Source organism: Phyllostomus hastatus, unplaced genomic scaffold (assembly GCF_019186645.2).
Source record: "Phyllostomus hastatus isolate PE091 unplaced genomic scaffold, TTU_PhHast_1.1 phas_contig_348, whole genome shotgun sequence".
In the NCBI taxonomy this organism is placed as follows: Eukaryota; Metazoa; Chordata; class Mammalia; order Chiroptera; family Phyllostomidae; genus Phyllostomus; species Phyllostomus hastatus.
The window spans coordinates 9,566,365-9,582,210 of NW_025333860.1; the positions used below are offsets into that span (position 1 = coordinate 9,566,365).

General features: G+C 37.1%; 1 protein-coding gene and 1 non-coding gene across 2 annotated transcripts in view; one reads left to right on the forward strand and one right to left on the reverse strand.

The window, feature by feature from the left end:
* Positions 1 to 15,846, forward strand: part of NPAS3 (neuronal PAS domain protein 3) — an 851,962-nt gene that overhangs the window by 263,137 nt on the left and 572,979 nt on the right. Inside the window, exon 2 of the mRNA XM_045841074.1 lies at positions 7,758 to 8,002. Coding sequence (XP_045697030.1) covers positions 7,758 to 8,002 — 245 coding nt within the window. The remainder of the gene's footprint in view (positions 1 to 7,757; positions 8,003 to 15,846) is intronic.
* Positions 10,093 to 10,199, reverse strand: LOC123820524. The gene has a single exon (XR_006785983.1). It is a non-coding gene; the product is annotated as a U6 spliceosomal RNA (small nuclear RNA).

Here is a 15,846-nt window from a genome sequence, read left to right on the forward strand (position 1 = left end):
TATATAAACAAACATGCTTGTCTTGCAACTGAATACCATTTTTTCCTACTTTAGTGAAGTAAAAAATGAACACTTTCCCCTGAACAGAAAATCATTTATTTTTAAACCTTTAATCTTCCATTAATTAAATGTATATTTGAACAACTCATCAAGTACAGCTATGTTATACAACATATAGACCATAGACATAAGACTGGAATGAAAAATCAATCTCTGCAATACAAGAATTTTATTTCACTTAAAAACCTAATGTAATATGTCATAGCCAGTAAAGAGAATCATATTGGTGAGAAGAGAGTGCACATTATAAAGGGGCACTGTGGATCTCAAAGCAAAGAATAGTCACTGTGAAGTGAGCTTAGATTCATATTAAACATATCTTATGTAGTATTACTTTGTGCTAGTCACAATTGTAAATGCCATATAAAATTTAATTTCAAATAGAACCATATGAAGCAGACAGTATTATCTTCCCATTTCACAGATGAGAGTAACTGAGACAAAATAAGTTAAATAATTTTCTTGAGTTTACATAATCAGTAAGTTATAGAGCCAGGATTTAAATACAGGTAGTCTAGATCCACAATCCATGCACTTAACCTCTACCTTGTGTTAGCATGGAAGACATACTAAAAAAAGGGCATTGGGCAGAATTTAATGATAATCATTGTTTTGAGAGAACATTGTAGGTGTTTAAAAAATAAGCAGTTTGAAGGTTGTCAAACAGAAGTTAGGATCTTTGATTTTATTTCCTTTCCTTGGTTTGATTTTTACTGTCACTGTTTGGGAAGGTAAATTTACTAAAGTGAAGGTCATGGAGGTGGTAGAGAAAGGAGATTGGGAGGGCAGTGAGGGAAGCAAGCAGGTATTTTGAATTACAGAGGATGTATAGTAAAAAATGATGGCAGAAAAGAAACTTGGTTAAAGAAAGTTGTAAAGAATTATGGAGAAATAGGGTGGTAATTGGATGTGGTACTAGGATTAAAACAGTTGAGCATTTTTCCCATATGTGTTTTATATTTATTATAATAAAAGTTAATGCTAATATGATATCTACAACATGGCAGACATTTAGCAGTTTATGCACATTAGCTCAGTTACTCCTCTCAAGAATATTGTGATGTGGATGAGGAGACTGAGGCCTAAGGAGGTTGAGAGACCTGTCCAAGATTGCCCAGCTAGTAACTGTGTGATGACACGAACTCACAATGTGGCTACGAAGGCCATACTCACTCCTGTGCTTCAAGTTTAAAGATGGGTTGACTATATTTTGGGGCAGTTCCGAGTCTTTCCAATTTCTAAAAAAATCTTCTCTGTTGTAAAATTCTGAAGTGGACTCTATCATATTTAGAGTTTATAAACTATCTTAATTGTTAAAATTTAGAATTGTCAAAGGAGTTTATTCCCTTATAGGTCACAACATGCTGCCATGGAAATTCTCATATGAGTCATTGCAGTGGCTCCAGGGGATTTGCCAAAAATGCCCTGTTTTTCAACTCCTTCACCAGCAGTCTGTACTAAACACATAACTTGCCAAAGGAACTTAAAATTCATAAAAATATTATATTTACTTATTTTTTATCAAGTGTATTTTATTGATTATTCTATTATAGTTGTCCCTCTTTTCCCCTTTGCCCTGCTCTTCTCGGTACCCCTATTCCCCCCAATATCCTGCTTAGTTCATTCATGTCCATGGGTCATTCATATAAGTTATTTGGCTTCTTAATTTCCTATACTATTCTTAACATCCCTCTGTCTATTTTGTACCTGCCAATTATGTTCTTATTCCCTGTACCTTTTCCCTCATTCTCCCCACCCTCCTCCCCACTGATAACCCTCCATGTGATCTTCATTTCTATGATTTTGTTCCTGTTCTAGTTGTTTGCTTAGTTTTTGTTTTTTATTTTTAGGTTCAGCTTTGTTGATAGTTGTGAGATTGTTGTTCTTCTAATGTTCATAGTTTTGATCTTCTTTTTCTTAGATAAGTCCCTTTAACATTTCATATAATAAGGGCTTGGTGATGGTGAACTCCTTTTAGCTTGACCTTATCTAGGAAGCACTTTCTCTGCCCTTCCATTCTAAATGCTGGTTTTTCTGGATAGAGTAATCTTGGATGTAGGTCCTTGCTTTATATCACTGTGAATACTTCTTGCCAGTCTCTTCTTGCCCACAAAGTTTCTTTTGAGAAATAAGCTGATGGTCTTATGGGAACTCCTTTGTAGGTAAGTCTCTGCTTTTCTCTTGCTGCTTTTAAGATTCTCTCTTTATCTTCAACCTTTGGAATTTTAATTATCATGTGTCTTGTTGTGGCCTTCTTTGGGTCCAACTTGTTTGAGCCTCTCTGAGCTTCTTGAACTTGTATGTCTATTTCCTTCACCAAATTGGGGAACTTTTCCTTCATTATTCTTTCCAATAAATTTTCAAATTCTTGCTCTTCTCCTTCTGGCACCCCAATGATTCAGATGTTGGTACATTTAAAGTTGTCCCAGAGATTCCTAAGCCTCTCCTCATTTTTGTGAATACTTGCTTCTTTCTGTTCTGGATGAATGTTTATTTCTTCCTTTTTGTTCCAAATCCTTGATTTGAATCCTGGCTTCCTCCCCTACACTGTTGGTTCCCTGTATACATTTCTTTATTTCACTGTGTATAGCCACTTCTTCCTTTATTTTGTGGCCATACTCAATAATTTCTGTGAGCATCCTGATCACCAGTGTTTTGAACTTGGCATCTGATAGGTTGGCTATCTCTGTATCACTTAATTCTTTTTCTGGAGTTTTGATCTGTCCTTTCATTTGGACCACATTTCTTTGTCTCCTCAAATTGACAGCCTCCCTGTTTTTCTGTGTCTTCAGTAGAGCTACCTTGACTCCCTGTGTCAGTGTACCTGTTACATTGTAAGGCATGGTGCCTTAGGTATTTGCCGGGGTAGGACAACCTGCTTTGTTGCTTTGTGGTGCTGTATGTGAAGGAAGAGTAAGAGCGGGAACAATGCCACTTGCTCAGCTCTTGCCCTATTACCAGTCACTTCCTCCACTTTCTGCAAGTGGCTGGTGTCCTTGTAGTTCCTGCCCTGGTGTTGACTACCTGAGTGAGTGGGTTTGCACACATTCTAGGACCCAGTGGGCTCTTTAAATGGACTCTCCTGAGTGATCAGCAGTTTCTTCTGCCACCTGAATGCCAACTGGTTTTTACAGTCAGAGGTTACAAGCTTTATTTATCTGGCACTGGAAACTGGGAATGTGCAGTCTGGCCTGTGGCTGGGATCGCTCACTCCCTTGTTGTCCCTCATGTTTTTTATCCACCAAAGTTGAATGTGGGGACTGCCTGTTCCACCTGCCACTGCCACCACTGCCTCATTGCTGCCTCACCATACCACATCCTATCTGCCCCAGCTGCCTGTCTCAGTTCTCCTACCTGTCTGGATAAATGCTTCTTCTTTAAATCCTTGGATGTTGGGCCTCCATGCAGTTCGATTTTCTATAGTTCTGGTTGTTTTTTGTTTTTAGATTGGTGGTTACCCTTCTTATGGTTGTGCAAGGAGGTGAAACCTGTCTACCTATAGCTCCATTGTGTCTGGAAGTCCTCATTAAAGTATTTATTAAAAAAGAAAATCACTTTACATTCATCATGCATTGTCATTATCAGTAAATTTTTTGAATTCTTATTATCTATGCTTAAGGTATAACTTTAGAAACTTAAAAAATATCTTTAAGAGTGTTGAGAACATAGATTAAATAATATTATTTAAACCAGGGATACTTGTTTAGGATAATTCTGACAACATCAATGACAAAAGGGGGGATTTAACTTTATATCATTTATAAGGGGGAAATTCTAGATACTAGATCATTACTCTCTTGGTTGGAGAGATAGGACCCTTAAGGAGAATCTGAAAATCATTTACTCTGTTCCCCCCAATATATACATATACATACAACTTTGTATAGAACTTCCAAATTTTTTTTCTCTCTCTCTCTTTCTCTCCATATATATATATATATGTGTGTGTGTATATGTATATATACACATATATGTACATGTATATATGTACATATATATGTATATATGTATATATATATATATATATATATATATCTTTTGAAATGTCTGTTGATTTTTTTTTGTGTTTAGTTGGTGGTAGTGATTGATGAGATACATAATATCCTCAACAAAGAGAGCTGAAATTTTTATTTGACGAGGAATAAGGAAGTCTCTTCTTCCTGCTACCCAGAATCTAAGTGGAAGAGCATTAGAGCAATGGGAGGTCTGGGTCCAGGGAGTAACTTATTGTGGCTATGAAGTTTAATCATATTTTAGATGGCAAGGATCAGCACTACATTTACTCATGTACAAACAATCCATCCTTTCTTTAGTAGTCTATAAATATTTTTTTTTTTTGGTTTACAACACAATGTGTGAATACAAAGTTTATTTTAGGTTTTAATGTAGTCTTTAATTCAATTTGAGATTTGTTTATTACTAGGCTCTACTTCACAAAAGCAGACAAAAGATTACTCCACAATCTGTGTCATTGTCTTAAGGTCTTTAGATTCATCTATTCTGTCAGCATCTCCATAACCTCTATAATCCTTTGACTGTATTTTATTGCTGTTGCCCTCAAAACCAATTACTACTTATTACAGACACAGTGCTATCATTCTGAAAGTCTCCTGAACTATGGTGTCTGCATAATGATGTGATGTGGGAGTCATGGAAACCCTTTGTTATTGAGATTATAGCCAAGAAGATTACTCCAGTGAGGTAGCAGTGTGCTTTAGATTAAAAAAGAAAGGAGGGAGGTCTGAAGAAGAGAAAAACAGCAAGAAGGTGGGGCAGGAACACAAAGTAAGTTGCACTCTGTGCTATTTCAGAAAAGTCAAGTGTCAGAGGGCCGGGTTTGGGCAAGGCCCCAAAAGACCACGTTTAGTGTCCACGTATTTCCTTTCCCTGGGTCGATATAGGAGGCCACCTCTCCTCTAGTAGGCTTTGGAGCCCATTAGGTTGCTTCCATGATCTTGGGCTTTCCTCCCCACTGATTTAGTTTTTCCTTAGATAATTGATAAGCCTATGCATTAATATCAATTTCATAATAATTGCCTAATCCTTAGTTGCTTCAGTTGTATAGCAAAATTCCTAGCATGGATATTAGTAATATTAATTACCATATTTTTCAGATCTTAAGATGCACCTAGGTTTTAGGGGAGGAAAATAGGAAAAAAATGTTTGAAGCAAAAAATGTGGGAAAACATTTAATAACATAAATAACATAATATTTCACCAATGTAAATGTAAACAGAACTCAATAGCGGCATTAACAACCATTATTCCTCCCAAATTTATTGGGGGGGGGGGAGTGCATCTTATAGTCCAAAAAATATGGTAGGTAACAAATAAGTCCATTTGTGATCATTTGAGTGACACGTATAAAGGAAAGTTACATATATCATCCATTAAAACTACCTTCAAAAGTGGTCTCCAAAATTATTACCCAATTGTAAAATGAGTTCCTGCTCCATTATTGACTAAATGACATATTATAATGGGTTTGTATAATTTTTAAAACTTTAATTAGCTAACATAAAATTACAACATAACATAAAATTAGAAATGCCATGTAAAAATTCAGTTTTTGTTCTCTAAAAATAGAAAAACTAGAAATGTGGCAACAACAGTTGTGCCTTCATCCAAGGCTGCAGTTGGCTGAACGTGTGTGCCGTTCCTTTGCTTGGATTGCTGTCGTCCGGCTACCACAGTCACCGTCAGACCTCCCCAAGCATTCATATTCCCTGTCGTAACCCTGCATGCCCTCGAGTTTGTAACCTCTGCTCTAGAGCTCTGTCATAGTCACTTACTGGACCAAAAAAAAATTGTAAGTTCAGCCCACCTTCTGGAGTAGTAGTTGATTATAAGAACACAAAGAGGGCAGAGCACTGAACTTGAACTATTGTACTCTACAAGTGGTAGAGAAAACATGGGAAAAGAGAGTTCTTTTGGCACAGGTGACTTAAATGGTGTTAGATGGATTGCTTGTATTATAGAAAGGGAGGGATATGAATCATTCTTCTATATTAAGATGTTAACCTGGATCCTGGTTATACATTGTCAGATTTTAAGGCTTCTCTCACTTTATTGCCATCATTTTCAACAAGCCAAAATTGATCATTTATAGAATTGAATGGAGGCCAAATAAGAGATTGGGAAATAAGTAGCATCACATGTCTTTTCCTTGTAAATTAGGAATATTTCTGCCTGAGGTTATCACCTGAGTTATCAAGAGGCAAAGGGTTGTTATCTGACACTGCTGTAACTTTAAAAATGATAGTAGTAGCTTGTCTAGTTCTGAGAAATACATTAGTTAGCTATTGTGGAATATTTTGTTATAGAGTAAACATCAAACTGGTTGGGGTATTAGTCTAGCAAATATTTGATGATAACATTATGGCATTACTTAAATTACATAGATATTTTGAGTGTTTGCAGTAAGTACAGTGATTATACCATGAATGTATTAGGTATGCTATGACAGGATACAGAATGTTACTGTCCATATTATACCAAGAGACTGGAGCCACACTTTGAACTCATTTTGATCTATTCCTCTGGCTTTATCTCCTTCCTTGTTTCTGTTTCATGCTATTCTAATGGGAAGCCGGAATGCTACTTTCAAAGATTTAAAATGCCTTCAGAGTTCAGTAAAATGGATACTTACAAATGATATTAATATAGTACCTAGAAACTATAAATATTACCCAATTACCTATCACCAGCGTCTGACTTTGAATTTGTCAGACACAAAACAGAGCAACTCAGAGTAGGTGGAATTTTTCTATCAGATGCTCACAGGCAACTTCAGTTGTGCCAAATTCTGCCCTCAGCAATGTGAGCAAACTTCAAACAGGAATGCACATGAATAGTTAAAGAAAAATGCTGGCTTCCACCTGTTGCCTCTTCTGTGAAGTAATATGTCTATAATGTTTATAAATTTTAATAACCCACAGAGCTTTATCTTTCAACATTAAATTTATATTATCTTAAAGTTTGACTTTTCTGGGCAATGTATTTTATCCTCTAGTATTTTAGAGACTCTAACCAGTCATTAGTGTATGTCCATTGATAAAAGTATGAAAGTATTTCCTTATCAACTAATTACCAGCATGCTTATAGTCACATTGAAATCTTCATCTTTAATAGGGTATTTTCTTTACCTCACTGAAAGTCTTGATCGTTACCGAGGGGTGGAAGCATCATTGTCTTATTTGTTGATTCTGTGAATTTTGTTTGTATTTACCATTTTTTCCTGAGATAATAATTGAAATAAAAAATTTTAAATGTGTTCTTTTGATGGCTTAAGATCCCAGTGGGCTCTTAAGACTTAGCTTGAGAACAGACATGTAAATATAAGCCTAATATTTTAATAAACTGGTTGTAGCTGAAAATATCGAACATCATCTATAAATCTTATGGTTATGTCTTAGAAACAATGAATGTATGTTAATGCATGGTAAACTGGGGGAAAAAATCATAACAATCACGCTACATTTACTCATTGCACTTGAGTTTATGGCATATAAGTCCAGAGGTAGAATTTGTGGTTTTAGTGGACATTGTCTGGAACTCATTTTACCATGGTCCCTGGAATTTTGAAGGAGATTTTGGTAGCTTTTTGTTGGGAAAAGAGGAAATAAAAATAAAGCAGTTTCTATCTGATGAGAGAATCATATGATCTGAACAACACTTTTTCACTTCTTTGATTTCAGTTTACAAGCATTGAGAAAAGAGAAATCCCGAGATGCTGCTCGCTCCCGTCGGGGCAAAGAAAATTTTGAATTCTATGAATTGGCCAAGTTGTTGCCTCTTCCTGCAGCCATCACAAGCCAGCTTGACAAGGCATCCATCATTCGACTTACCATCAGCTATCTGAAAATGAGGGACTTTGCTAACCAGGGAGACCCTCCGTGGAACTTGCGAATGGAAGGCCCTCCACCAAACACATCAGTAAAAGGTAAGTTTTAAGCCTCTGTTCACTGTGGAAGATGGTGGCCTGCAGGTGTCCTTAAAATGAAATGTTTACCATCATCCTTTCTTCTTTTCCTGTGTATCAAATCTTTCAAAGGGATACAAATGTGGAAATATGAACTCTGCATGAGAAAGACACTATGTGAAGGTGAAATGGACTTCTATTTTCTGTTTTCTTTTCAAAAAATCTGTGAGCCTAAATATTCTATCATGTATAAGGTTTCAGAGAAATGAGAATGAAATGACTTACATTAAAGTGCTTCATGGGTTTAATTTAAGTTATGCTAATACATGCAAATTTTTATTGATGGGTGGAGTATGAGAATATTTGCTAATGGGTAGAGCTAATATTTTCAGTCTTTAGTAACCAAAGAGAGGAAGGAAAGTGTAGAGTTCAGCTGTAGCAGGTATTTTGAACAGTGATTTTATTGACTGATAAAAAAAATCAATCTATGTATTAATGTTTCAAATACCTATACATGTAGTCTAGAAGATGCAAGTATAAGCATATATGTGTCCTCCAAATACATGGTGCAGTTAACCTGAAGTTATTTAAAAATTTTAGGCCTTTTCCACTCTGATAATTAAGGGAGGTATTTCCTTGCATGTTCCTGTAACTCTTAATAATTTATGGCACTTCTAGCATTTTAATATGAATGCATATGTTTAACAATCAATACATGGTATTGGTCATTGATTTCCTAACTTCAAGGGTGTGTTATTCAAAGAACAGGACTTGAGGGATCTGCTGGTTTCTTTTGCTCTACCCTTGTACCTAGACCCTTGATGAGTGTAGAATAGAACTGGACATTCTGCAGAATTTCAGGCAATGTCTGCCACAGGAGGAACTAAGTTCTTCGGTTATGTGATTTTACCTTGACAGCTGCCTTCAGAGAAGGGCCCATATTTTTGGCTATTGTCGGAAAGGGTACTAGTGGGGAGTTGTAACCCTTACAGGATTCAAATTAAAATGAGAAGTCAAAAGCAGTTACTGTTTAAGATCTGTGCCCAAAGGTGTGATCACATATAAGTATGTGCATGTGTCAACAAGTTCATATCTTGCTTATTGCTACTTAGGGTTTGTGTTTTTATGTTTATGAGAGAAAGAAAATTAGAATTTAAATTGTAACAAGTTATTTTCCTCTGGAGTAGGGGTTGGCAAACATTCTCTGTAAAGGGCCATATAGTAAATATTTTAGACTTTGGGGGTTAACTCAACTCTGACATTGCAGCGTGAAATCAGCCATAGACAATATGTTAAACAACGGGGTGTGGATGAGTCCTAATAAAACTGTGCTTACAAAGCAGGCAGCTGCCACTGGATTTGGCCCATAAGACTCTGGCTCGAGAGTGTAAGACTGACATTCTAAGGTTGAAAAGAACTTACAGTGAGGTAGCTTTTAAGGGCAAGATATGGGTTTATTAAGGCAGAAGGGCACAAACAAACCAAGGCACATTTCTGCTGTCCTTTTACAGCCTGTCCACCCTTAAGAGTACAGGTGTCAACTTGGTCATTCACCAGTCCTTGTCCCAGAGGCTGGTGTAGTAGGGAATTTTCCCAGGCTAAAGATGTGAATATAATCCTAGTAAATATTTATTATACACATAAGAGCTTGTTCAATAGGCTGTCTTCATATTTATTCCAAATCATGCAAGATGGAAGGGAGGGATAAGTGCAAAAGGTTATAAATCACACAATGTGCAAAATGTTATTAAATTTTAAATATGTTGCTTGAGGGACTGGACTTGTATTATGTTGTTTAGGATAATCACCTTTTCTTTTATTTCCATTTTTCTTTGAATGAGTTTGCATTTTATAGGTTTTTCCTGGTAGTAGTGGCTACCAAAGTAGAAAAATCTAATGGTTCCCTTGTCTGTCCATTCTTCTGTTACTCTTAGAATCATGGCCTTTTAGAGATACAGAGTTATAGATCATATAGAACTCTAGGCCTTTGTTTTACAGGTGAGGGAAATGATGTAGAAAGAGTGTACAGTTAAGTGCCCGCAGACCTAACACTGGAATCCTGTTGGTTTGTTGGTTTGTCTGTTTTGAGTTTCTTTGTTTGTTTTTGCCTTTTTGTCTAGGGCTCTTTCTTGAATTTGCATGTCATACTTGCGCAGGGGCCATGCTAATCTTCTCTGTAGTGTTCCAATTTTAGTTTACGTGCTGCCGAAGTGAGCACTAGTGCTCTGTCTGTCATATCATATTCATTTCTATGATACTTGATTTGTACCACCATCATCAAACATTAAAAGTGAGACTTCTCTCAGTTTTGGAGTGTGACTGATAATTCATTTTTACTTTGTGGACTTCGGTCAACCCAATTCCATCACTAATCATCATGATAAAGGTGGAAAAAAAGAAGAAACTATGGTCTCTGCTCTCATGGATTTCAGTCTGTGGAAGGCCATGGTGGTGTCAGTGAGAAAAACAAGGAGTTTGGATGGATATTTAGGAGCCTGGAAGGAGATTTCAGTTGCTACGTGTTTGCTCCCACTATTAGTAACCTGACCATAGGCTAGAACTGAAGCTGTGAGCACAGTGACTCTAGACTGTTTATCCTGATTCTTGAAAGTTGCTATGAATGCAATGGCCACTTTCTGTAAACTGGCTCTGCTGCACAGTGTATGTATATTTTATTGCTTTACTCTGGTTCTTCGATGCAAACCTGCTACTCATACTGATCAAACATTCATGAAACAACAACATCAAAGAAATTTGTTTTAATTTATTAAGGTCTTCTACATTGTGCCCTTGAAGAGGTTCATGTGGATAAACAAGCTTATATAAATAGCCTGTAGCATCATGCAGAGTACAGTTCATAATCCAACAATAAAACAATAGACATTGTACTTTGTGCTTCTCCAAGTCCTCTCTTGAGTAAAACTAAAGGCATTTGGAAATTTATATGAAAGTACTTATACATTCTAGGCAACATTTAAAAAAATGTGATGAGTTGTTCATCTTAATAATTACATTTCAAAGCTTAAGTTTAGATTTGTCTCCTACAACTATATAGAAATTTAATCATTTTAATTTACTGCTTCAGAAAAGTCCTTTACACTGCCCTGTGTTTAATCACATTTTTTCTTAAAAGTCTATAAAGGTTGATGAGTTTGTTTTGTGATGCCCATTGTGTATAGATTATTTACAAGGTGTGCTTGCAGAAAGAACACTCAGGTGACAGCGTGTAATATGTCCTGAGTCAATTACTTCATGGAAATGATATGTTAGGCCATCGGAAGGTAACAGATAATTTTTTTCATTATTTTAGAAATATCTGTATTGTTATAATACAGATCAAATATACAATGAATATAATGCATTATTCAGGAAATGACCAGCCATTCTTGGCAGTGTTTCAGCTAAATAACTGATGATTGTAACCTTTAAAGAAATCTCATTGTGGTGACTGTTGGTAAATCACTTCTCCATTCATAGTAATCTCTATTTAGAGGCTATCTGGAAACCATTATATCTTTTATTAATCTTAAAAGCAATAGCTGCTGATTTGACATTTGCTAAAACTAGATAAATTTTCTGTCGTTCTAATATCACAGACTTCAGTCAATTTTTGGAGTCTATCTGCGGCAACTCTATTAATCCAGGAATATTTACTACTGTAAGCATACGTTTTATTTTAATTTAAACATTGCAGCTTTTAAATAATTTGCCTGTGCATGTGACAGGCAACAGTGTTAAAATACTGTCTGTAAAATACAAGACAAATTTTTAGCCTTTGGAAGGAAACAATTGAAAAAATATGCAAAAACAATTGGTAATTAAAATTGACTAAACACAGGAAGAACATTTACTATTTTCATAGAATTTCTCTTCAGTGTTTCAGGCATGTATTCTGAATTAATGTAGATTTTTCTTCAGGTCTTTATTAAAGCAACACATGATCTCTCCTTAGCCAAAGACCAGACCATTCCTTAAGCAGTGATTTTTCATGGATTCTTTTAAAGTAGTCTTGTAGGGTAAGTGAATACAGGACATCCTTCAGAGTAACATTGTATCACTATAATGGTTGTCCCCAAAACATAGAAAGCATTTTATAAAATGATTCTGTTTCCACAGAAGGTAGAGATTCCAAAACTGTCTGGGCGATAAGTCCTCTTGGTCTAAGCAGCTCAGAGGTCTTCCACTGTCTGCTCCGGCATTTTACTGTGTGCATTTATGTCTACTAAGTGACATTCTTGTTTGAGGGCAGGTGTCATCTTCCTTATTATTAAAAAAAAACACATGTGAAATGAGAGTTCTTAGAAGCAGGGAATGGCATGAACATCAGCCTGTGGTATTCCTTTTTTTTTTTTTACATAGGCAAATGGTAGACCCAGACTGAAGTGAACCCCTGGGTTCTGGACGGAAGCTCCCTGTAGGGCTACAAGAGCAAGAGAAAAGATGGAGACTTGGTTCTCACTTGGATCCTGTTCTTACCTCCATCACCCTCAGTAGACTGATAGCCTGACTCTCTGCTCTCATCTTTAGTTCCATTTGCCTCGATCCAGAGTCAGTGGTGGCACCAAATGGGGATGGAACCATCCAAAATCTGGGCTGCCAATGTTCATTCCTGTTTGCTTTTGTAGCAAGTGCCAGGTTTACTAGTATATGGACATATTATGTGATATAATTGCCTTTTCATAGGTATGCTTTCAAGAAGGCTTTTTAATTACATGCTATTATCCTTTTATATCTTTCTAATAAAGTTATGATTTCTGAATGAAGTTTATCTAAGAACTAACCTTTTACTTTTATTTTATATCATGTTTGAACAAACGATGTTTATAGTGCGTGCCATACTTCCCTGGGATTGTCATTTCTGACACCGTGCAGGAAGGGCTTTCTGACAAATGTGGGTCTTAAGTCTGGCAGAGTAAGGGTCTGAGATGCTAATTCTGTAAAGTTTCACCTTTTTATCAGGAAAAGCTTTGATATCTACAAAGGGGGTCTTCAGTCCACCTTCAGCATGAAGAGTACTAGAAAGCATTGCTGGTCTCATGCCACCTGCCACTGTCAAAAAGTTTGACAGGTCACTACTGTTTTCAGTGCCCCTGTCACTGTGGAGCATCTAGACTTACCCTCAGCTCCAAACGCTGACTCAAGGACAGGATTCCTGTGGGAGTGATGGCTGAGAACATGTGAATACTCAGGGGTGCCAGCCAGCCACTGCCAGGGCAGCAAGTGGTTACCACACCTCGATAGCGTGCCACAAAATCTTTACTCCTCAGGTAGCTAGAGTGTGTCTGTGTGTTGGCAGGGCTAGACTGGGACAAGCCGGGCAGTTCTACTTCCTGTCACAGCTCTAGCTGGGCTTGACTCCTTGCTGAGAGCTCAGCTAAGGTCTGCCCCCTGTCAAGGTGCAGTAGATATCTGGAAAAAACTCTTCTCATGGTGATGGCAGAGGTGAAGAGGGGTGCACAAAAATATATTTTTTTAAAAAAGATATCAAACAATTTAATACTATAAGCATTGAATGCCATTTGGTTTATAAATCTCTCTCTACCTTCCTTTGGGCACGTACACAATGGCAAATTTCACCCAAATCTCAATGTTTGCTGTACTTGGATTCAGTAGATGGGATCCAGGAATATACTGCCCTTTGTGACCCTCTCTGTTATGGAAAACAGGGAAATTTGGCATAATTGTAGTTATCAGGGTGGATCACGCCTCCACACCCAGTGTACACCTTCCTTTGAAGCTTTTCCTTTTTGGATATTTACTGTTCTTCCACAATTGCCCCTGGGCCTCTGGCAGATGGCTTATGAACTAGAACATGTGTCAAAGGCCACATGTTCTAGTTCATAATCTATGATAATTTTCATTTTCCTTCTCTTTTATTTAATGACCCTTTACAGAACAGTTATTATGTCTCCCTTGTGGTATGGGTTCGAAACACATAATATGGCTCGGAAGAGGACCACACTATTCCCTTGGGAGGGTAAGCTGCTCAGTTCCTCTTCCTGTCTCTTTTTGGAACCATGGGATATCCTTCCTGTGCGCCATGGGCCACGGCTGCTTATGAACTAGAGCCATCTGCACTGCTCTTCTGCTCTCTGTGAGGACACCTCACCAGCTCTGTGCTCTGTTAGAGCCAGCATCCTACCTGTGGGGCTCAGTGAATGCCATCACTCAAATGGCGATGACTTTCAAGTGGCCCTTCTGTGGGTCCAACGAGATCAGTGGCTTTTCTGTGATGTCCCTCTCATGTTCAGATACCTTCAGAAACCAATTGGCCTTCAAGGAAAACACATGATACCTATTCAGAAATTTTTATGTGGAGAATTTGGAAATAGCGACAAAGGAGTGCATGTGTACCCTTTTGCATCCTATATCAGGATTCATCAGTTTTCTCCACCATCATCTTCCTCTCCTCTAGCAGCACTAAACACCAAACCACAATTTGTGCTTTTGTCTGTGCCATCATCTGCCCTTTTCCTTCTTTTTCACTTACTGAACTCTTATTCATCTTTTAAAAACCAGCTCAGATGTCATTTTTTAATGTAAATTTTCTCTTCTTCCCCAAAATGTTAGTCATTTCTTTCTATGGGTTACTGATAAGTCTCATGTTGCTTCACTCTCAATTCATAATTACTTTCTTTATATACCCATCTCTATACTTAGACTATGGGCTGTTGGAGGGAACAATTTGAGGCATCTCATGCATGTTTGTTTCCATGTGCAGTACCCAGGACAGTAAATATTTAACCATGTTTTTAAGTTGAATTGTATAGAATTGGGTTGTAACTTGGGGTTGCCATTATCAGAGCTGATGCTGATGCTGGTGAGAGCTAAGGGTGAGTCTTACTCATAGGGTAGGAAGAAGAAAGAGTAAAAATAAAAGGAAGGAGAATGATGGGGATAGTGTGAAACCACTGGAAAAATAAACAGTGAGTGGATTAAGAGCTAAGAGAAATTGCAGCACCCCCATTCCCACCCCCAGGATGAGCTGCCAGCCCTGCTCTGCAGTGGTCTCCCCCTCCCACCATGTTTCTCTCATGTTATATACAGGCTGAGGAACTGAAAATTAAAGGCAAGAGTCCCAAGAAACCCATAACAGTCTTGGGTATATAAATTCAATTTCATTCAACAAATATCTGAGTCCCTAACCTTAGTAAATCTTGTGAGTCCTCTGCTCAATACAGTGGAGGGACATACAAAGAGTAAAAGGCATGATCCTGGCCATGGAGGTATTTACCATTCATTGAGAAATAAGTGAATGATAACGAAAAAAGGGAATGATGGAAGATGAGAGCTTTTGATAAAATTAAGTATACCTGTGACCTGACTTATAATGCCCTCTCTGGACCTCAGTTTCCTCATTTGAATTTTCTTTTTGTCGATGATTCTGGTCTGGAGGGTTGCTTACTCTCTAATTTAAACCCCAGTTCTTTAGAAGGGATTTTGCAGTTATTGTCTCAAATTAGCCTTTCCTGGGACTGTTGAGTTTCTTGAAGTTGTTTATTAATAATGTCAAAGGCCACATGTTCTAGTTCATAATCTATGATAATTTTCATTTTCCTTCTCTTTTATTTAATGACCCTTTACAGAACAGTTATTATGTCTCCCTTGTGGTATGGGTTCAAAACACATGATATAGTGCCTTCTTTTAAAAACTTTTACCTGTTGATTATGAAGATTTCTATATGTGCAATCATAAAAGAGAGGAAAATAAGACACCACATAATGAAGTTTTAAATTAAAAAGTTAAGTGTCAAATACCCATATATGATATAGACAAAATTTAAATTTAGAACTTTACGTATTGCTCTCACCCTTGACAAATTTTAGGGAATGTACTTACATTCTGTATCACATCCAACTTATTT